At 42.8% G+C, this 24,935-nt stretch overlaps 1 protein-coding gene across 1 annotated transcript in view; it reads right to left on the bottom strand.

Moving 5' to 3' along the window:
* Positions 1–24,935, bottom strand: part of LOC135543703 (cell adhesion molecule 2-like) — a 688,390-nt gene that overhangs the window by 91,353 nt on the left and 572,102 nt on the right. The window contains exon 5 of the mRNA XM_064971070.1: positions 7,223–7,402. Coding sequence (XP_064827142.1) covers positions 7,223–7,402 — 180 coding nt within the window. The remainder of the gene's footprint in view (positions 1–7,222; positions 7,403–24,935) is intronic.

The following is a 24,935-nucleotide window of genomic DNA, read 5'->3' as shown; positions in this document are numbered from 1 at the left end:
GCCATAGGGCTCTAGTCTAAAGTAGTGCATTATATAGGGAATAGGGTGCCATAGGGCTCTGGTCTAAAGTAGTGCACTATATAGGGAATAGGGTGCCATAGGGCTCTGGTCTAAAGTAGTGCATTATATAGGGAACAGGGTGCCATAGGGCTCTGGTCTAACGTAGTGCATTATATAGGGAACAGGGTGCCATAGGGCTCTGGTCTAAAGTAGTGCATTATATAGGGAATAGGGTGCCATAGGGCTCTGGTCTAAAGTAGTGCATTATATAGGGAACAGGGTGCCATAGGGCTCTGGTCTAACGTAGTGCACTATATAGGGAATAGGGTGCCATAGGGCTCTGGTCTAAAGTAGTGCACTATATAGGGAATAGGGTGCCATAGGGCTCTGGTCTAAAGTAGTGCATTATATAGGGAACAGGGTGCCATAGGGCTCTGGTCTAACGTAGTGCATTATATAGGGAACAGGGTGCCATAGGGCTCTGGTCTAACGTAGTGCACTATATATAGGGACTAGGGTGCCATAGGGCTCTGGTCAAAAGTAGTGCACTATATAGGGAATAGGTTGCCATAGGGCTCTGGTCTAACGTAGTGCACTATATATAGGGAATAGGGTGCCATAGGGCTCTGGTCTAACGTAGTGCACTATATATAGGGACTAGGGTGCCATAGGGCTCTGGTCAAAAGTAGTGCACTATATAGGGAATAGGTTGCCATAGGGCTCTGGTCTAACGTAGTGCACTATATATAGGGAATAGGGTGCCATAGGGCTCTGGTCTAAAGTAGTGCACTATATAGGGAATAGGGTGCCATAGTGCTCTGGTCTAAAGTAGTGCACTATATATAGGGACTAGGGTGCCATAGGGCTCTGGTCTAACGTTGTGCACTATATATAGGGACTAGGGTGCCATAGGGCTCTGGTCTAACGTAGTGCACTATATATAGGGACTAGGGTGCCATAGGGCTCTGGTCTAAAGTAGTGCACTATATATAGGGAATAGGGTGCCATAGGGCTCTGGTCTAACGTAGTGCACTATATATAGGGACTAGGGTGCCATAGGGCTCTGGTCTAACGTAGTGCACTATATATAGGGAATAGGGTGCCATAGGGCTCTGGTCTAACGTAGTGCACTATATAGGGAATAGGGCTCTGGTCTAAAGTAGTGCACTATATATAGGGAATAGGGTGCCATAGGGCTCTGGTCTAACGTTGTGCACTATAAAGGGAATAGGGCTCTGGTCTAAAGTAGTGCACTATATATAGGGAATAGGGTGCCATAGGGCTCTGGTCTAACGTTGTGCACTATAAAGGGAATAGGGCTCTGGTCTAAAGTAGAGCACTATATATAGGGACTAGGGTGCCATAGGGCTCTGGTCTAACGTTGTGCACTATATAGGGAATAGGGCTCTAGTCTAAAGTAGTGCACTATATAGGGAAAAGGCTCTGGTCTAAAGTAGTGCACTATATAGGGAATAAGGTGCCGTTTAGGATGCACTCTATAATGGTTATTTATTAGGAAAGCAGGAGGTGACTTTCAGAGGTGTTAACTGCTACCAATTCAGAATTAATTCAAGTCATTTTGTTTCTCTGTCAGATCATTAGTCTGATTATCTGAGAGGGAATCTGGGTCCTGAGACAGGAGACGGAGACAGAGACAGAGACAGAGACAGAGACAGAGACAGAGACAGAGAGAGAGAGAGAGAGAGAGAGAGAGAGAGAGAGAGAGAGAGAGAGAGAGAGAGAGAGAGACAGAGAGAGAGAGAGACAGAGAGAGAGAGAGAGAGACAGAGAGAGAGAGACAGAGAGAGAGAGAGAGAGAGAGAGAGAGAGAGAGAGAGAGAGAGAGAGAGAGAGAGAGAGAGAGAGAGAGAGAGACAGAGAGAGAGAGAGAGAGAGGGACAGAGAGAGAGAGACAGAGACAGAGACAGAGAGAGAGAGAGAGAGGGACAGAGAGACAGAGAGAGAGAGAGAGAGAGAGAGAGAGAGAGAGAGAGAGACAGAGTGAGAGATATAAGAGAGATAAGAGAGAGAGGGAGACTTGTGAACTTTAGCAAATCATGGTCTAAACATCAACAATCCCTTTATCAAATGACCAACTGAACAATTAAATCTGTTTCAAACTGTTCAAGCTGAAATCGATCACACCTCTAAGCTGTCAGCTCGTCTGGATTTGACAGAGAAGAGGTGTTATCTGAACAGGAACTGAGCAGCTTGGGCTAATGCTAGGCTAATGCTAGGCTAATGCTAGGATAATGCTAGGCTAATGCTAGGATAATGCTAGGCTAATGCTAGGCTAATGCTAAAATAGAAGACAAAGGTTACTGAAAAAAAGAAAGGAAAGGGCATTCCAGATTATACCACGGTTTGTTTGGATCCTAGGTGCTGATTGGTTGGCAGCAGGGAGTTATAGCACAAGGTAATCCCTGTTAAAAGTTCCATTAGATCTATCAATGCACATCCACTGTCCCACAGCCCAGCCAGGCAATTTAAAAACTTAATTTCCCCTGGAAAAACAAGCATCTCAACATTATTTCCCCATGCTTCTTGCCTAGCATTTAGTTTGGTACAGCGGGGTTAATATAAGCCCAGCATTTAGTTTAGTTTTAGTCCCAATAGAATGAACTCCCGTGTCAAAACATCCCAATAGAATGAACTCCCGTGTCAAAACATCCCAATAGAATGAACTCCCGTGTCAAAACATCCCAATAGAATGAACTCCCTGGTCAAAACATCGCAATAGAATGAACTCCCGTGTCAAAACATCCCAATAGAATGAACTCCCTGGTCAAAACATCCCAATAGAATGAACTCCTGAGTCAAAACATCCCAATAGAATGAACTCCCGTGTCAAAACATCCCAATAGAATGAACTCCCGTGTCAAAACATCCCAATAGAATGAACTCCCAGGTCAAAACATCCCAATATAATGAACTCCCTGGTCAAAACATCCCAATAGAATGAACTCCCGTGTCAAAACATCCCAATAGAATGAACTCCCAGGTCAAAACATCCCAATAGAATGAACTCCCTGGTCAAAACATCCCAATAGAATGAACTCCCGTGTCAAAACATCCCAATATAATGAACTCCCTGGTCAAAACATCCCAATAGAATGAACTCCCAGGTCAAAACATCCCAATAGAATGAACTCCCAGGTCAAAACATCCCAATAGAATGAACTCCCTGGTCAAAACATCCCAATAGAATGAACTCCCTGGTCAAAACATCCCAATAGAATGAACTCCTGAGTCAAAACATCCCAATAGGAATAATGCAACTTCAGAACCTCAGAACTAACTAACTAACTAACTAATAACTAACTAACTTTTCCATGGACTATATCTGCTACTCATAGAAATGTTTTATTGTAATGAAAATATGTTTTTATATAAAACATCTCCTATGGACAGCAGTACCAGGAAACAGGTGTGTGTGTGTGTGTGTTTATGTTTATTAGCGTTCCCATTAGCACATCGTCCACATAAAACCTACAAATACACGACACCTACAGAAACAGTTATAAACAAGAACAACACAAGATATTACATGACATTTAAAAAAAAAAATGAGTTATATATTGGAAAGACAAACAACAACAAAAATACTATTTATACACTATTCAAATAAATACATTTATTTTCTTATATGCAGTACAGTTAAATTATATCTTTAAAAAAGAGGAGATGATCTGTTTTTTGAAAAGCTAAACGTGCTTTTTGCCTGAGTAATCTCTGGTGGCAGAGCATCTCACAGTGACATGGCTCCATAGATATCTGAGTGGCGTATTAAATCTGTTTTTGGTTTGGGTACAGTGAAGATGTCCTTGTAAACCTGGTCTGTGTGTGAATGCACTAATGGATAAAAATGGAGTCTTATTTGGAGCAGTCTCTCTCTCCCCCTCTCTCTCCCCCTCTCCCCCCTCTCTCTCTCTCTCTCCCCCTCTCTCCTCCCCCTCTCCTCTCTCTCCCCCCTCTCTCTCTCCCCCTCTCTCCCCCCTCCTCTCTCTCTCTCCCCTCTCTCTCTCTCTCTCTCCCTCTCCCCCCCTCTCTCTCTCTCTCTCCCCTCTCTCCCCCCCTCTCTCCCCCTCTCTCTCTCTCTCTCCCCCCTCTCCCTCTCTCTCCCCCTCTCTTCTCTCCCCCTCTCTCCCTCTCTCCCCCTCTCTCTCTCTCTCCCCCTCTCTCTCCCCCTCCTCTCTCTCTCTCTCTCTCTCTCTCTCCCCTCTCTCCCCCCCCTCCCTCTATTTAAGCAATAAGGCACGAGAACACGGGAACTATCTTGTGAATTACTCCCGACTAAGGAATGTTCTTAGTCTGAGGCGAAGCCAAGGGCCGAGTATAACTGTTCTGTAGTCTGTCATGTATTAGTACATTTGATGTGGAACACAGGAAGAGTAGCTGCTGCGTGTGCAGTAGCTAATGGGGATCCTAATAAACGAATGACACACAGAGAGCCTTCCCCAGTAGTGCTGTCCATGGGAGAAGTACTAATCACACACTGAGAGCCTTCCCCAGTAGTGCTGTCCATGGGAGAAGTACTACTCACACACTGAGAGCCTTCCCCAGTAGTGCTGTCCATGGGAGAAGTACTACTCACACACTGAGAGCCTTCCCCAGTAGTGCTGTCCATGGGAGAAGTACTACTCACACACTGAGAGCCTTCCCCAGTAGTGCTGTCCATGGGAGAAGTACTACTCACACACTGAGAGCCTTCCCCAGTAGTGCTGTCCATGGGAGAAGTACTACTCACACACTGAGAGCCTTCCCCAGTAGTGCTGTCCATGGGAGAAGTACTACTCACACACTGAGAGCCTTCCCCAGTAGTGCTGTCCATGGGAGAAGTACTACTCACACACTGAGAGCCTTCCCCAGTAGTGCTGTCCATGGGAGAAGTACTACTCACACACTGAGAGCCTTCCCCAGTAGTGCTGTCCATGGGAGAAGTACTACTCACACACTGAGAGCCTTCCCCAGTAGTGCGGTCCATGGGAGAAGTACTACTCACACACTGAGAGCCTTCCCCAGTAGTGCTGTCCATGGGAGAAGTACTACTCACACACTGAGAGCCTTCCCCAGTAGTGCTGTCCATGGGAGAAGTACTACTCACACACTGAGAGCCTTCCCAAGTAGTGCTGTCCATGGGAGAAGTACTACTCACACATAGAGAGCCTTCCCCAGTAGTGCTGTCCATGGGAGAAGTACTAATCACATATGGTGCAGAGGGTACAGAGAAGAGAACGCTGTCTCTGTGCTAATTAGTACACACTGTATTTTTTAGAAGTTCTGTGCTCCGTGTTCCATGCCTTACGTGTTCCATGCCTTCCGTGTTCCATGCCTTCCGTGTTCCATACATTCCATAAAGATAGAACAATTCCAGAAGGAGGAGGAGGAGAAAGAGGAGGAGGAGAGAGGAGGAGAAAGTGGAGGAGGAGAGAGAGAGGAGGAGGAGAGAGAGGAGGAGAGAGAGGAGGAGGAGGAGAGAGAGGAGGATAAAGAGGGGGAGGAGAAAGAGGGGGAGGAGAAAGAGGAGGAGGAGGAGAGAGAGGAGAAAGAGGAGGTGGAGAGAGAGGAGGAGGAGAAAGAGGAGGAGGAGAAAGAGGAGGAGGAGGTGGAGAGAGGAGGGGGAGAAAGAGGAGGAGGAGAAAGGAGGAGGAGAGAGAGGAGGAGGAGAAAGAGGAGGAGGAGAGAGAAGAGGAGAAAGAGGAGGAGAGAGAGGAGGAGGAGAGAGAGGTAGAGAAAGAGGATGTGGAGAAAGAGGATGTGGAGAAAGAGGAGGAGGAGAAAGAGGAGAAGGAGAAAGAGGAGGAGGGGAAATATGAGGAGAGAGAGGATGTGGAGAAAGAGGAGGAGGAGAAAGAGGAGGAGGAGAAAGAGGAGGTGGAGATAGAGGAGGAGGAGAGAGAGGAGGAAGAGAAGAGGAGGAGAAGGAGAGAGAGGAGAAAGAGGAGGTGGAGAGAGAGGAGGAGGAGAGAGAGGAGGATGAGAAAGAGGAGGAGGAGGTGGAGAGAGGAGGGGGAGAAAGAGGAGGAGGAGGAGGAGAAAGGAGGAGGAGAGAGAGGAGTAGGAGGAGAAAGGAGGAGAGAGAGAGGAGGAGGAGAAAGAGGAGGAGGAGAGAGAGGAGGATGAGAAAGAGGAGGAGAAAGAGGAGGAGGAGAGAGAGGAGGAGGAGAAAGAGGAGGAGGAGGAGAAAGAGGAGGAGGAGGAGAAGAGGAGGAGAGAGGAGGAGGAGAAAGAGGAGGAGGAGAAAGAGGAGGAGGAGAGAGAGGAGGATGAGAAAGAGGAGGAGAAAGAGGAGGAGGAGAGAGAGGAGGAGGAGAAAGAGGAGGAGGAGGAGAAAGAGGAGGAGAGAGGAGGAGAGGAGAAAGGAGGAGGGAGGAGGAGAAAGAGGAGGAGGAGAAGAGAGGAGAAGGAGGAGAAAGAGGAGAAGAGAGGAGAGAGAGGAGAAAGAGAAAGAGGAGGAGGAGAAAGAGGAGGAGGAGGTGGAGAGAGGAGGGGGAGAGAGAGGAGGGGGAGAGAGAGAGGAGGAGAGAGAGAGTAGGAGAGAGAGAGGAGGAGAGAGGAGGAGGAGAGAGAGAGGAGGAGGAGAAAGACGAGGGAGAGAGAGAGGGAGGAGGAGAGAGAGAGGAGGAGGGGAGAGAGGAAGAGGAGAAGAGAGGAGGAGGAGAGAGGAGGAGTAGAAAGAGGAGGAGGAGAAGAGGAGGAGGAGGTGGAGAGAGGAGGGGGAGAGAGAGGAGGGGGAGAGAGAGGAGGAGGAGAGAGGAGTAGGAGAGAGAGAGGAGGAGAGAGGAGGAGGGAGAGAGAGGAGGAGGAGAAAGACGAGGAGAGAGAGAGGAGGAGGAGAGAGAGAGGAGGAGGAGAGAGAGGAAGAGGAGAAAGAGGAGGAGGAGAGAGGAGGAGTAGAAAGAGGAGGAGGAGAAAGACGAGGAGAGAGAGAGGAGGAGAGAGAGAGGAGGAGGAGAGAGAGGAGGAGGAGAAAGAGGAGGAGGAGAGAGAGGAGGAGGAGATAGAGGAGGAGGAGAGAGGAGGATGAGAAGGAGGAGGAGAAATAGGAGGAGGATGGAGGGTAGCTGAGTTGTCTCAAAGGAGGAGGTGTGAAGGACGAGGAAGAGGAGGAGGAGGATGAAGAAGAGCAGTAGAACAAAGCCGACGTCTGTGGGAGAATCTCAATTGCGTCTCAGTGGAGGTCTGCAGCTGGCTTGAAGCCATGGGTCATACCTACTCTAACCTCTGACCTCTAACCTCTGACCTAGTAGTACAGTGTCCTGACCTTTGATCTCCTTCTCGTTCCTGAACCAGCGGAGGTCAGCAGCAGGCTTGGAGCCGTGGGTCATGCAGGTCAGAGTGATCTCATCTCCCTCCAGGGCAGGCTTTGTCAGACCGTCTATCTCTGGCATCTCTGGCACCCCTACAGGACAGGAGGAGAATTACATATGTTATTAAAACAATAAAACACACACTAAATAGACTTTAAGGTTGTGTGTTAACTGAAAAATCCACCCAAAATCACTAATTATTATAATTTACAGCACCAATTAAGAGAGAACCATATTTCTTTTATTAGCAAATGTTTCATTTTGTCGTTATAATAAGGTTGGTAGCAATATCTGAAAATTGTTGTGGTAATCTGTTGCAGTTTAATTAAGTCGATTACAAAAACCGACAATGCAATTCTCTCCCTATGGGCTGGATGGCTAGCTCGCCAGCAAACTTAGCTCCACACAATAAAACCAAAGTCAATATCAGCATGTTACGTAGCTAGTTAACTGTAAAGTCACCTAAACAAACTGCCCTATCAATTTTAGGAGTCTACAATCGCACCATGTTCAACCTGCAGATCGATGTGCTTCACAGAGTCTGACATTCACAACGGCCATGCAACGGTACCCTGGACTGACCAGGCAGATTAATAGGTGATCATCTGTTAAATTACAACATTTCTCAAAGGAATATCGATTCAAAAAATATCTATATAACATAAAAAAAATAAAAAAAATGGGTGCATCTTTAAGGATGCAACATGTAATGTATGAGATGACAGACATACACAACAATCACCATCATCTGACAATACAAGGGTGGAGAGTGTGTGTGTGTGTGTGTGTCATCATCTGAACAGCAAAAGAGAGAAAGAGTATGGATGGAACCTGGATCAAATCACATTTGAATACAACAGGTGTTTGTACATTACAGTGAAATCCTTACATACTAGCCCTTAAACCTGCTAGAGATAGGGAGCAGTATTGTCCTTAACCAACAATGCAGAATTTTTCAACGATAAGTAGATATTTGCAAAACATATATATATATAAAACATAAAATGTAAGAAAAAAAAGTAACACAATAAATAACAATAACTAGGCAAAATACAGGGTGTTATGGTACAGAGTCAATGTGGAGGCTATATACAGGGTGTTACGGTACAGAGTCAATGTGGAGTCTATATACAGGGTGTTACGATACAGAGTCAATGTGGAGGCTATATACAGGGTGTTACGGTACAGAGTCAATGTGGAGACTATATACAGGGTGTTACGGTACAGAGTCAATGTGGAGGCTATATACAGGGTGTTACGGTACAGAGTCAATGTGGAGGCTATATACAGGGGGTACCGGTACAGAGTCAATGTGGAGGCTATATACAGGGTGTTACGGTACAGAGTCAATGTGGAGGCTATATACAGGGGATACCGGTACAGAGTCAATGTGGAGGCTATATACAGGGTGTTACGGTACAGAGTCAATGTGGAGGCTATATACAGGGTGTTACGGTACAGAGTCAATGTGGAGGCTATATACAGGGTGTTATGGTACAGAGTCAATGTGGAGGCTATATACAGGGTGTTACGGTAGAGAGTCAATGTGGAGGCTATATACAGGGTGTTACGGTAGAGAGTCAATGTGGAGGCTATATACAGGGTGTTACGGTAGAGAGTCAATGTGGAGGCTATATACAGGGTGTTACGGTAGAGAGTCAATGTGGAGGCTATATACAGGGTGTTATGGTACAGAGTCAATGTGGAGGCTATATACAGGGGGTACCGGTACAGAGTCAATGTGGAGGCTATATACAGGGTGTTACGGTACAGAGTCAATGTGGAGGCTATATACAGGGTGTTACGGTACAGAGTCAATGTGGAGGCTATATACAGGGTGTTACGGTACAGAGTCAATGTGGAGGCTATATACAGGGTGTTATGGTACAGAGTCAATGTGGAGGCTATATACAGGGTGTTACGGTACAGAGTCAATGTGGAGGCTATATACAGGGTGTTACGATACAGAGTCAATGTGGAGGCTATATACAGGGTATTACGGTAGAGAGTCAATGTGGAGGCTATATACAGGGTGTTACGGTACAGAGTCAATGTGGAGGCTATATACAGGGTGTTACGGTACAGAGTCAATGTGGAGGCTATATACAGGATGTTATGGTACAGAGTCAATGTGGAGGCTATATACAGGGTGTTACGATACAGAGTCAATGTGGAGGCTATATACAGGGGGTACTGGTACAGAGTCAATGTGGAGGCTATATACAGGGTGTTACGGTACAGAGTCAATGTGGAGTCTATATACAGGGTGTTACGGTACAGAGTCAATGTGGAGGCTATATACAGGGTATTACGGTACAGAGTCAATGTGGAGGCTATATACAGGGGATACCGGTACAGAGTCAATGTGGAGGCTATATACAGGGTGTTACGGTACAGAGTCAATGTGGAGGCTATATACAGGGGGCACCGGTACAGAGTCAATGTGGAGGCTATATACAGGGGGTACCGGTACAGAGTCAATGTGGAGGCTATATACAGGGTGTTACGGTACAGAGTCAATGTGGAGGCTATATACAGGGGATACCGGTACAGAGTCAATGTGGAGGCTTTATACAGTGTGTATTGGTACAGAGTCAATGTGGAGGCTATATACAGGGTGTTACGGTACAGAGTCAATGTGGAGGCTATATACAGGGTGTTACGATACAGAGTCAATGTGGAGGCTATATACAGGGTGTTATGGTACAGAGTCAATGTGGAGGCTATATACAGGGTGTTACGGTACAGAGTCAATGTGGAGGCTATATACAGGGGATACCGGTACAGAGTCAATGTGGAGGCTTTATACAGTGTGTATTGGTACAGAGTCAATGTGGAGGCTATATACAGGGTGTTACGGTACAGAGTCAATGTGGAGGCTATATACAGGGTGTTACGATACAGAGTCAATGTGGAGGCTATATACAGGGTGTTATGGTACAGAGTCAATGTGGAGGCTATATACAGGGTGTTACGGTACAGAGTCAATGTGGAGGCTATATACAGGGGGTACCGGCACAGAGTCAATGTGGAGGCTATATACAGGGGGTACCAGTACAGAGTCAATGTGGAGGCTATATACAGGGTGTTACGATACAGAGTCAATGTGGAGGCTATATACAGGGTGTTACGGTACAGAGTCAATGTGGAGGCTATATACAGGGGATACTGGTACAGAGTCAATGTGGAGGCTATATACAGGGGATACTGGTACAGAGTCAATGTGGAGGCTATATACAGGGTGTTACGGTACAGAGTCAATGTGGAGGCTATATACAGGGTGTTACAGTACAGAGTCAATGTGGAGGCTGTATACAGGGTGTTATGGTACAGAGTCAATGTGGAGGCTATATACAGGGTGTTATGGTACAGAGTCAATGTGGAGGCTATATACAGGGTGTTATTGTACAGAGTCAATGTGGAGGCTATATACAGGGTGTTATGGTACAGAGTCAATGTGGAGGTTATATACAGGGTATTACGGTACAGAGTCAATGTGGAGGCTATATACAGGGTGTTATGGTACAGAGTCAATGTGGAGGTTATATACAGGGTATTACGGTACAGAGTCAATGTGGAGGCTATATACAGGGTGTTACGGTACAGAGTCAATGTGGAGGCTATATACAGGGGATACCGGTACAGAGTCAATGTGGAGGCTTTATACAGGGTGTTACGGTACAGAGTCAATGTGGAGGCTATATACAAGATGTTACAGTACAGAGTCAATGTGGAGGCTATATACAGGGTGTTACGGTACAGAGTCAATGTGGAGGCTACATACAGGGTGTTACGGTACAGAGTCAGTGTGGAGGCTATATAAAGGGGGTACCAGTACAGAGTCAATGTGGAGGCTATATACAATGTGTATTGGTACAGAGTCAATGAGGAGGCTATATACAGGGTGTTACGGTACAGAGTCAATGCGGAGGCCATATACAGGGTGTTACGGTACAGAGTCAATGTGGAGGCTATATACAGGGTGTTACGGTACAGAGTCAATGTGGAGGCTATATACAGGGTGTTATGGTACAGAGTCAATGTGGAGGCTATATACAGTGTGTATTGGTACAGAGTCAATGTGGAGGCTATATACAGGGTATTACGGTACAGAGTCAATGTGGAGGCTATATACAGGGTATTACGGTACAGAGTCAATGTGGAGGCTATATACAGGGTATTACGGTACAGAGTCAATGTGGAGGCTATATACAGGGGGTACCGGTACAGAGTCAATGTGGAGGCTATATACAGGGGGTACCAGTACAGAGTCAATGTGGAGGCTATATACAGGGTGTTTCAGTACAGAGTCAATGTGGAGGCTATATACAGGGGGTACCGGTACAGAGTCAATGTGGAGGCTATATACAGGGGGTACCGGTACAGAGTCAATGTGGAGGCTATATACAGGGTGTTTCAGTACAGAGTCAATGTGGAGGCTATATACAGGGGATACTGGTACAGAGTCAATGTAGAGTCTATATACAGGGTGTTACGGTGCAGAGTCAATGTGGAGGCTATATACAGGGGGTACCGGTACTGAGTCAATGTGCGGGGGTACAGGTTAGTCGAGGTCATTGAGTATATGTATGTAGGGGTAAAGTAACAATTCATAGATAATAAACAGCAAGTAGCAGCAGTGTAAAACCAAATGGGGGGGGGGGTCAATGAAAATAGTCTGAGTAGCCATTTGATTAGTTGTTCATCAGTCGTATGGCTTGGGGGGTAGAAGCTGTTTAGAAGCCTCTTGGACCGAGACTTGGTGCTCCGGTACCGCTTGCCGTGCGGTAGCAGAGAGAACAGTCTATGACTAGGGTGGCTGGAGTCTCTGACAATTTTTAAGGCCTTCCTCTGACACCGCCTTGTATAGAGGTCCTGGATGGCAGGAAGTTTGGCCCCAGTGATTTACAGGGCCGTACCCACTACCCTCTGTAGTGCCTTGCAGTCAGATTCCAGGCAGTTGCCACAACAGGCAGTGATGGAACCAGTCAGGATGCTCTCAATGTTGCAGCTGTGATCACACAGTCGTCCGGAATAGCTGGTGCACTCATGCATGGTTCAGTGTTGCTTGTCTTGAAGCTAGCATTGAAGGTATTTTGCTCGCCTGGTCGCATCGCGTCACTGGACAGCCTGCGGCTGGGTTTCTCTTTGTAATCCGTAATCTTTGTAATCAATTTGCAAGATTCAATCTTAGTCCTGTATTGATGTTTTGACTGTTTGATTGTTCATCGGAGGGCACAGCAATGAGAGTTCAGTGCGGATGTTGCCTGTAATCCAAGGCTTCTGGTTGAGTTATGTACGGTCCCTGTGGTCACGATGCCTCTCTTTGCCGAATGGAGAGCGAGGGATAGCTTTGTACGCCTCTCTGTGTGTGGAATAATGGTGGTCTAGAGTTGTTTTTCTTCTGGTTGAAATGAGGCAAAACGGGATTTACGTTTTCCTGCATTAAAGTCTCCAGCCACTAGGAGCGCCGCTTCCGGGTGAGCATATCTTATTTGCTTATGACCCTATACAGTTCATTGAGTCTGGTCTTAGTGCCAGCATCGGTTTGTGGTGGTAAATAGACAGCTAAGACAAATAGAGAGGAAACTCTCTTGGTAAATAGTGTGGTCTACAGCTTATCATGAGGTACTCTAACTCAGGCGATGCAATACTTTGGGACGTCCTTAATATTAGAGTTTGCGCACCAACTGTTGTTAATAAAGAGACACAGACCGCCACCCTTTGTCTTACCGGAGGCAGCTGTTCTGTCTTGCCGATGGTGGCAGGTTTCCTCCAGATGTGACGCTTGGCTATCAGGCCAAATACTTCAATCTTGGTTTCATCAGACCAGAGAATCTTGTTTCTCATGGTCTGAGAGTCTTTAGGTGTCATTTGGCAAACTCCAAGCGGGCTTTCATGTGCCTTTTACTGAGGAGTGTCTTCCGTCTGGCTACTCTACCATAAAGGCCTGATTGGTAGAGTGCTGCAGAGATGGTTGTCCTTCTGGAAGGTTCTTCCATCTCCACAGAGGATCTCTGGAGCTCTGTCAGAGTGACCATCGGGTTCTTGGCCACCTTCCTGACCAAGGCCCTTCTTCCTCGATTGCTCAGATTTGAGTCTTGGTTGTTCCACACTTCTTCCATTTAAGAAAGGAGTCCACTGTGTTCTTGGGGACCTTCAATACCTCGACACAATCCTGTCTCTGAGCCCTAGAGACAATTACTTTGACCTCATGGCTAGGTTTTTCCTCTGACATGCACTGTCAACTGTGGGACTTTATATAGACAGGTGTGTGCCTTTCCAAATCATGTTCAATCAATAGAATTTACCACAGGTGGACTCCAAGTTGTAAAAACATCTCAAGGATGATCAATGGAAACAGGATGTACCTGAGATCAATTTCTAGTCTAGTAGGGTCTGAATACTTAAGTAAATAAGGAATTTCTTTTTTTAAATGTATTTAATTAATCTGTAAAAATGTCTAAAAACCTTTGTTTACTTCGTCATTAATGTGGTATTGTGTGTAGATTGCTGAGAAAAAAATACATATTGAATTAATTTTAGAATGAGGATGTAACGTAACAAAACGTGGAAAAAGTCAAGGGGTCTGAGTACTTTTCTGAAGGCACTGTGTGTGTGTCCATGCAGTGTCCTTGGGTATGTGTTGTGTGTGCGTGTTCCAAGGTTGTGAGGCTGAGTGATTGACAGGTCTACTGATCAATGGTATTGATAGGATTCAGGCCTTGTGTTTTCTGCCTCCTCCTGGTAGGGTAATTACAAGACTACAAGAAGGTGTATGAGACTTTGTGAGTATGAGACTGTGTGGGTATGAGACTGTGTGAGTGTATGAAACTCTGAGTGTATGAGACTGTGTGAGTGTGTGTATGAGACTGTGAGTGTATGAGACAGTGAGTGTTTGAGACTGTGTGGGTATGAGATTATGTGTGTATGAGACTGTGTGAGTGTATGAGACGGTGTGAGTGTATGAGACTTTGTGAGTATGAGACTGTGTGGGTATGAGACTGTGTGAGTGTATGAGACTGTGTGAGTGTATGAGACTGTGTGTGTATGAGACTGTGTGGGTGTATGAGACTGTGTGAGTGTATGAGACTGTGTGTGTATGAGACTGTGTGGGTGTATGAGACTGTGCGAGTGTATGAGACTGTGTGTGTATGAGACTGTGAGTGTTTGAGACTGAGTGTATGAGACTGTGTGAGTGTATGAGACTGTGTGAGTGTATGAGACTGTGTGTGTGAGTGTATGAGACTGTGTGTGTATGAGACTGTGAGTGTATGAGACTTTGTGAGTGTGTATGAGACTGTGAGTGTATGAGACTTTGTGAGTATGAGACTGTGTGGGTATGAGACTGTGTGTGTATGAGACTGTGAGTGCATGAGACTGTGTGTGTATGAGACTGTGTGGGTGTATGAGACTTTGTGAGTATGATACTGTGTGTGTATGAGACTGTGTGGGTGTATGAGACTTTGTGAGTGTTTGAGACTGAGTGTATGAGACTGTGAGTGTATGAGACTGTGTGGGTGTATGAGACTGTGAGTGTATGAGACTGTGTGGGTGTATGAGACTGTGTGAGTATGAGACTGTGTGAGTGAGTGTATGAGACTGTGTGAGTGTATGAGACTGTGAGTGTATGAGACTGTGTGGGTATGATACTGTGTGAGTGTATGAGACTGTGTGTGTATGAGACTGTGTGAGTGAGTGTATGAGACTGTGTGAGTGTATGAGACTGTGTGAGTGTATGAGACTGTGTGAGTGTATGAGACTGTGAGTGTATGAGACTGTGAGTGTATGAGACTGTGTGGGTATGATACTGTGTGAGTGTATGAGACTGTGTGTGTATGAGACTGTGTGAGTGAGTGTATGAGACTGTGTGTGTATGATACTGTGTGTGTGTGTATGAGACTGTGTGTGTGTGTGTATGAGACTGTGTGAGTATGAGACTGTGTGAGTGTATGAGACTGTGTGTATGAGACTGTGTGTATATGAGACTGTGTGTATGAGACTGTGTGTATGAGACTGTGTGTGTGTATGAGACTGTGTGTATGAGACTGTGTGTGTATGAGACTGTGTGAGTGTTTGAGACTGTGTGTGTATGATACTGTGAGTGTGTATGAGACTGTGCGAGTGTATGAGACTGTGAGGGTATGAGGCTGTGAGTGTATGAGACTGAGTGTTTGAGACTGTGTGTGTGTATGAGACTGTGTGAGTGTTTGAGACTGTGTGTATGAGACTGTGAGTGTGTATGAGACTGTGCGAGTGTATGAGACTGTGTGTATGAGACTGTGTGTGTATGAGACTGTGTGAGTGTTTGAGACTGTGTGTGTATGATACTGTGTGTGTGTGTGTATGAGACTGTGTGAGTGTGTGTATGAGACCGTGTGTGTATGAGACTGTGTGTGTGTGTGTATGCGACTGTGTGAGTGTATGAGACTGTGTGTATGAGACTGTGTGTGTATGAGACTGTGTGTGTATGTATGAGACTGTGTGTGTATGTGTGTGTATGAGATTGTGTGAGTGTATGCGACTGTGTGAGTGTATGAGACTGTGAGTGTATGAGACTGTTTATGAGACTGTGTGTGTATGATACTGTGTGTGTGTGTGCATGAGATTGTGTGAGTGTATGCGACTGTGTGAGTGTATGAGACTGTGAGTGTATGAGACTGTGTGTGTATGTGTGTGTGTATGAGACTGTGTGTGTATGTGTGTGTGTATGAGACTGAGAGTGTATGAGACTGTGTGTATGAGACTGTGTGTGTGTATGAGACTGAGAGTGTATGAGACTGTGAGGGTATGAGACTGTGAGTGTATGAGACAGTGAGTGTTTGAGACTGTGTGTGTGTATGATACTGTGTGAGTGTTTGAGACTGTGTGTGTATGATACTGTGTGAGTGTTTGAGACTGTGAGTGTATGAGACTGTGTGAGTATGAGACTGTGTGAGTATGAGACTGTGTGAGTATGAGACTGTGTGTGTATGAGACTGTGTGTGTATGATACTGTGTGTGTGTATGCGTTAGGTTTGTTCGATTGAGAGGTTTGTGTGTTTGAGAAAGAGGTGTGTGTGTGTCTATGTGTGTACAACGCATGTGTACTATATTTGTGTGTGTGTGTGTGTGTGTGTGTGTGTATGTTTGATTGATTGAGAAAGAGCTGTGTGTGTGTGTGCATGCATGTGTGCGTTCATGGAAGTGTGTGTGTTCATGGAAATGTGTGTGTGCATGCATGTGTGCGTTCATGGAAGTGTGTGTGTTCATGGAAATGTGTGTGTGTGTGTGTGTGTGTGTGTGTACTTGTGTTGTACATTTTATCCGACGATTTTATAATTATAACACCAAACTCTTGACAACAAAACTTCAGCAACATCGAACCAACTGTATAAATGAAAAGTAAAGTTCTACTGAAAGCGGTGCTTTTGTTGTTTGTTATAACCGTCAATGTGCCTTCGTTACATAACATGACACGGTAAAATGGACCTTGAGCTGAAAATGATCATCGGTTGACTAGATGTCTGTGTCGGAGTATTGTAAAGGTTTGTGGAGTGGGCTGACTGTGTCATTCTTCATCATCACAATGGTATTGTCTGAATGAGATGCTAATTAGATGTCCTCTGTAACTCCGTTGGTCGAGCATGGCTCTTGCGACGACAGGATAGTGATGTTGCTTTGGCGTCTGCTGAATAGGATGTTGTATTACTATATATGATGTCTTCGGGACAGATTGGGGATATATTCAGGAAATTTTGCTTGGCTAGCTGCTAGCTATTAAAAAAATAATAATGTTTTTTTCCCAAAGTCCAACCTGGCACAATTAGCCACAACGTTGACGCCAACCAGCTGAGCGGAACATTACATCTGGTAACAAAATTCGTATCAGCCAATTGAAATCGTTAACGCAGTTGGACGTGATCCCAACAATTTTCTCACTAAAGAATCCACCAGCATGTTTACGAGAGTCAAATTAACGACACGACGTGTAACAATGGGACAATTAGCTCACAGTGTGAGGAGCCTACATCCAGACATCTATTACCAGTTGCGGTGAAATTGGAATCACACCGTTTTGGGTCACCATTTTCTCTTGTGAATTGTGGCTTTACATTCATTGTGCTATATTGTGTTGTAGAGGGAAAGTGCAGTCATCATCACCATGAAAATGAATATTAAGAATTCAAATCCTTGTTTACAAATACACTGCTAATAAATTATATTATATATTATATCAATTAAATCATGTGTAAATGTAGGTCGACATCCTTCTATACGCATTACTATGAATATCTACTTCGTCACTTATGCTATTTGACTTGAGGACCAGCATAGGAGCGATACGCCCCCATGTGGGTGTGTTATTTGTCTTGAGGAACAGCATAGGAGCGATACGCCCCCATGTGGGTGTGTTATTTGTCTTGAGGAACAGCATAGGAGCGATACGCCCCCATGTGGGTGTGTTATTTGTCTTGAGGAACAGCATAGGAGGAATACGCCCCCATGTGGGTGTGTTATTTGTCTTGAGGACCAGCATAGGAGCGATACGCCCCCATGTGGGTGTGTTATTTGTCTTGAGGAACAGCATAGGAGTGACACGCCCCCATGTGGGTGTGTTATTTGTCTTGAGGAACAGCATAGGAGGAATACGCCCCAATGTGGGTGTGTTATTTGTCTTGAGGACCAGCATAGGAGCGATACGCCCCCATGTGGGTTTGTTATTTGTCTTGAGGACCAGCATAGGAGCGATACGCCCCCATGTGGGTGTGTTATTTGTCTTGAGGAACAGCATAGGAGCGATACGCCCCCATGTGGGTGTGTTATTTGTCTTGAGGAACAGCATAGGAGCGATACGCCCCCAGGTCGGTGTGTTATTTGTCTTGAGGAACAGCATAGGAGCGATACGCCCCCATGTGGGTTTGTTATTTGTCTTGAGGAACAGCATAGGAGCGATACGCCCCCATGTGGGTGTGTTATTTGTCTTGAGGAACAGCATAGGAGCGATACGCCCCCATGTGGGTGTGTTATTTGTCTTGAGGAACAGCATAGGAGTGATACGCCCCCATGTGGGTGTGTTATTTGTCTTGAGGAACAGCATAGGAGCGATACGCCCCCATGTGGGTGTGTTATTTGTCTTGAGGACCAGCATAGGAGCGATACGCCCCCATGTGGGTGTGTTATTTGTCTTGAGGAACAGCATAGGAGCGATACGCCCCCATGTGGGTGTGTTATTTGTCTTGAGGAACAGCATAGGAGCGATACGCCCCCATGTGGGTGTGTTATTTGTCTTGAGGAACAGCATAGGAGGAATACGCCACCATGTGGGTGTGTTATTTGTCTTGAGGACCAGCATAGGAGCGATACGCCCCCATGTGGGTGTGTTATTTGTCTTGAGGAACAGCATAGGAGTGACACGCCCCCATGTGGGTGTGTTATTTGTCTTGAGGAACAGCATAGGAGGAATACGCCCCAATGTGGGTGTGTTATTTGTCTTGAGGACCAGCATAGGAGCGATACGCCCCCATGTGGGTTTGTTATTTGTCTTGAGGACCAGCATAGGAGCGATACGCCCCCATGTGGGTGTGTTATTTGTCTTGAGGAACAGCATAGGAGCGATACGCCCCCATGTGGGTGTGTTATTTGTCTTGAGGAACAGCATAGGAGCGATACGCCCCCATGTCGGTGTGTTATTTGTCTTGAGGAACAGCATAGGAGCGATACGCCCCCATGTGGGTTTGTTATTTGTCTTGAGGAACAGCATAGGAGCGATACGCCCCCATGTGGGTGTGTTATTTGTCTTGAGGACCAGCATAGGAGTGATACACATCAGTCTATAATAACGAACACATAATCAGTCTATAATAACGAACACATCATCAGTCTATAATAACGAACACATCATCAGTCTATAACGAACACATCATCAGTCTATAACGAACACATCATCAGTCTATAATAACGAACACATCATCAGTCTATAACAAACCCATCATCAGTCTATAATAAACACATCATCAGTCTATAATAAACACATCATCAGTCTATAACGAACACATCATCAGTCTATAATAACGAACACATCATCAGTCTATAACGAACACATCATCAGTCTATAATAACGAACACATCATCAGTCTATAATAAACACATCATCAGTCTATAATAAACACATCATCAGTCTATAACGAACACATCATCAGTCTATAATAACGAACACATCATCAGTCTATAACGAACACATCATCAGTCTATAACGAACATATCATCAGTCTATAATAAACACATCATCAGTCTATAACGAACACATCATCAGTCTATAACGAACACATCATCAGTCTATAATAACGAACACATCATCAGTCTATAACGAACACATCATCAGTCTATAACGAACACATCAGTCTATAATAATGAACACATCATCAGTCTATAAGAAACACATCATCAGTCCATAATAACGAACACATCATCAGTCTATAATAAACACATCATCAGTCTATAAAAACGAACACATCATCAGTCTATAATAAACACATCATCAGTCTATAATAACGAACATATCATCAGTCTATAACGAACACATCATCAGTCTATAACGAACACATCATCAGTCTATAATAAACACATCATCAGTCTATAATAACGAACACATCATCAGTCTATAACGAACACATCATCAGTCTATAATAACGAACACATCATCAGTCTATAACGAACACATCATCAGTCTATAATAAACACATAAGTCTATAATAAACACATCATCAGTCTATAACGAACACATCATAAGTCTATAATAAACACATCATCAGTCTATAATAACGAACACATCATCAGTCTATAACGAACACATCATCAGTCTATAATAACGAACACATCATCAGTCTATAATAACGAACACATCATAAGTCTATAATAAACACATCATCAGTCTATAACGAACACAGCATCAGTCTATAATAACGAACACATCATCAGTCTATAACGAACACATCATCAGTCTATAATAAACACATCATCAGTCTATAATAAACACATCATCAGTCTATAATAACGAACACATCATCAGTCTATAACGAACACATCATCAGTCTATAATAACGAACACATCAGCAGTCTATAATAACGAACACATCATCAGTCCATAACGAACACATCATCAGTCTATAACAAACACCGCATCAGTCTATAACGAACACATCATCAGTCTATAACGAACACATCATCAGTCTATAATAAACACATCATCAGTCTATAATAAACACATCATCAGTCTATAATAAACACATCATCAGTCTATAATAAACACATCATCAGTCTATAATAAACACATCATCAGTCTATAATAACGAACACATCATCAGTCTATAACGAACACATAATCAGTCTATAATAACGAACACATCATCAGTCTATAATAAACACATCATCAGTCTATAATAAACACATCATCAGTCTATAATAAACACATCATCAGTCTATAATAAACACATCATCAGTCTATAATAACGAACACATCATCAGTTTATAACGAACACATCATCAGTCTATAACGAACACATCATCAGTCTATAATAACGAACACATCATCAGTCTATAACGAACACATCATCAGTCTATAATAACGAACACATCATCAGTCTATAACGAACACAGCATCAGTCTATAACGAACACAGCATCAGTCTATAACGAACACATCATCAGTCTATAACGAACACATCATCAGTCTATAACGAACACATCATCAGTCTATAACGAACACATCAGAAGTCTATAATAACGAACACATCATCAGTCTATAATAACGAACACAGCATCAGTCTATAATAACGAACACATCATCAGTCTATAATAACGAACACAGCATCAGTCTATAATAACGAACACATCATCAGGCTATAATAACGAACACATCATCAGTCTATAATAACGAACACAGCATCAGTCTATAATAACGAACACATCATCAGTCTATAACGAACACATCATCAGTCTATAATAACGAACACATCATCAGTCTATAACGAACACAGCATCAGTCTATAACGAACACATCATCAGTCTATAACGAACACATCATCAGTCTATAACGAACACATCATCAGTCTATAATAAACACATCATCAGTCTATAATAAACACATCATCAGTCTATAATAACGAACACATCATCAGTCTATAACGAACACATCATCAGTCTATAATAAACACATCATCAGTCTATAATAAACACATCATCAGTCTATAATAAACACAACATCAGTCTATAATAACGAACACATCATCAGTCTATAACGAACACATCATCAGTCCATAATAACGAACACATCATCAGTCTATAATAACGAACACAGCATCAGTCTATAATAACGAACACATCATCAGTCTATAACGAACACATCATCAGTCTATAATAACGAACACATCATCAGTCTATAACGAACACAGCATCAGTCTATAACGAACACATCATCAGTCTATAACGAACACATCATCAGTCTATAACAAACACATCATCAGTCTATAATAAACACATCATCAGTCTATAATAACGAACACATCATCAGTCTATAACGAACACATCATCAGTCTATAATAAACACATCATCAGTCTATAATAAACACATCATCAGTCTATAATAAACACAATATCAGTCTATAATAACGAACACATCATCAGTCTATAACGAACACATCATCAGTCTATAATAACGAACACATCATCAGTCTATAACAAACACATCATCAGTCTATAATAAACACATCATCAGTCTATAATAAACACATCATCAGTCTATAACGAACACATCATCAGTCTATAATAACGAACACATCATCAGTCTATAACGAACACATCATCAGTCTATAATAACGAACACATCATCAGTCTATAATAAACACATCATCAGTCTATAATAAACACATCATCAGTCTATAACGAACACATCATCAGTCTATAACGAACACATCATCAGTCTATAATAACGAACACATCATCAGTCTATAACGAACACATCATCAGTCTATAACGAACACATCATCAGTCTATAACGAACACATCATCAGTCTATAACGAACACATCATCAGTCTATAATAACGAACACATCATCAGTCTATAACGAACACATCATCAGTCTATAATAAACACATCATCAGTCTATAAAAACGAACACATCATCAGTCTATAATAAACACATCATCAGTCTATAATAACGAACATATCATCAGTCTATAACGAACACAGCATCAGTCTATAACGAACACATCATCAGTCTATAACGAACACATCATCAGTCTATAATAAACACATCATCAGTCTATAATAACGAACACATCATCAGTCTATAACGAACACATCATCAATCTATAATAACGAACACATCATCAGTCTATAACGAACACATCATCAGTCTATAATAAACACATCATAAGTCTATAAGAAACACATCATCAGTCTATAACGAACACATCATAAGTCTATAATAAACACATCATCAGTCTATAATAACGAACACATCATCAGTCTATAATAACGAACACATCATAAGTCTATAATAAACACATCATCAGTCTATAACGAACACAGCATCAGTCTATAACGAACACATCATCAGTCTATAATAAACACATCAGTCTATAATAACGAACACATCATCAGTCTATAACGAACACATCATCAGTCTATAATAAACACATCATCAGTCTATAATAAACACATCATCAGTCTATAATAACGAACACATCATCAGTCTATAACGAACACATCATCAGTCTATAATAACGAACACATCATCAGTCTATAATAACGAACACATCATCAGTCTATAACGAACACATCATCAGTCTATAACAAACACAGCATCAGTCTATAACGAACACATCATCAGTCTATAACGAACACATAATCAGTCTATAATAACGAACACATCATCAGTCTATAATAAACACATCATCAGTCTATAATAAACACATCATCAGTCTATAATAAACACATCATCAGTCTATAATAACGAACACATCATCAGTCTATAACGAACACATCATCAGTCTATAACGAACACATCATCAGTCTTTAACGAACACATCATCAGTCTATAACGAACACATCATCAGTCTATAATAACGAACACATCATCAGTCTATAACGAACACAGCATCAGTCTATAACGAACACAGCATCAGTCTATAACAAACACATCATCAGTCTATAACGAACACATCATCAGTCTATAACGAACACATCATCAGTCTATAACGAACACATCATCAGTCTATAATAACGAACACATCATCAGTCTATAATAACGAACACAGCATCAGTCTATAATAACGAACACATCATCAGTCTATAATAACGAACACAGCATCAGTCTATAATAACGAACACATCATCAGGCTATAATAACGAACACATCATCAGTCTATATTAACGAACACAGCATCAGTCTATAATAACGAACACATCATCAGTCTATAACGAACACATCATCAGTCTATAATAACGAACACATCATCAGTCTATAACGAACACAGCATCAGTCTATAACGAACACATCATCAGTCTATAACGAACACATCATCAGTCTATAACAAACACAGCATCAGTCTATAACGAACACATCATCAGTCTATAACGAACACATAATCAGTCTATAATAATGAACACATCATCAGTCTATAATAAACACATCATCAGTCTATAATAAACACATCATCAGTCTATAATAAACACATCATCAGTCTATAATAAACACATCATCAGTCTATAATAACGAACACATCATCAGTTTATAACGAACACATCATCAGTCTATAACGAACACATCATCAGTCTATAATAAGGAACACATCATCAGTCTATAACGAACACATCATCAGTCTATAACGAACACATCATCAGTCTATAACGAACACATCATCAGTCTATAATAACGAACACATCATCAGTCTATAACGAACACAGCATCAGTCTATAACGAACACAGCATCAGTCTATAACGAACACATCATCAGTCTATAACGAACACATCATCAGTCTATAACGAACACATCATCAGTCTATAACGAACACATCATCAGTCTATAATAACGAACACATCATCAGTCTATAATAACGAACACAGCATCAGTCTATAATAACGAACACATCATCAGTCTATAATAACGAACACAGCATCAGTCTATAATAACGAACACATCATCAGGCTATAATAACGAACACATCATCAGTCTATAATAACGAACACAGCATCAGTCTATAATAACGAACACATCATCAGTCTATAACGAACACATCATCAGTCTATAATAACGAACACATCATCAGTCTATAACGAACACAGCATCAGTCTATAACGAACACATCCAGTCTATAACGAACACATCATCAGTCTATAATAAACACATCATCAGTCTATAATAAACACATCATCAGTCTATAATAACGAACACATCATCAGTCTATAACGAACACATCATCAGTCTATAATAAACACATCATCAGTCTATAATAAACACATCATCAGTCTATAATAAACACAACATCAGTCTATAATAACGAACACATCATCAGTCTATAACGAACACATCATCAGTCTATAATAACGAACACATCATCAGTCTATAATAACGAACACATCAT

This window comes from Oncorhynchus masou, chromosome 8, assembly GCF_036934945.1.
Source record: "Oncorhynchus masou masou isolate Uvic2021 chromosome 8, UVic_Omas_1.1, whole genome shotgun sequence".
Taxonomy (NCBI): domain Eukaryota; kingdom Metazoa; phylum Chordata; class Actinopteri; order Salmoniformes; family Salmonidae; genus Oncorhynchus; species Oncorhynchus masou.
Note: the sequence above shows the minus strand (reverse complement) of the source record. Positions and strands in the feature narration are given on the sequence as shown.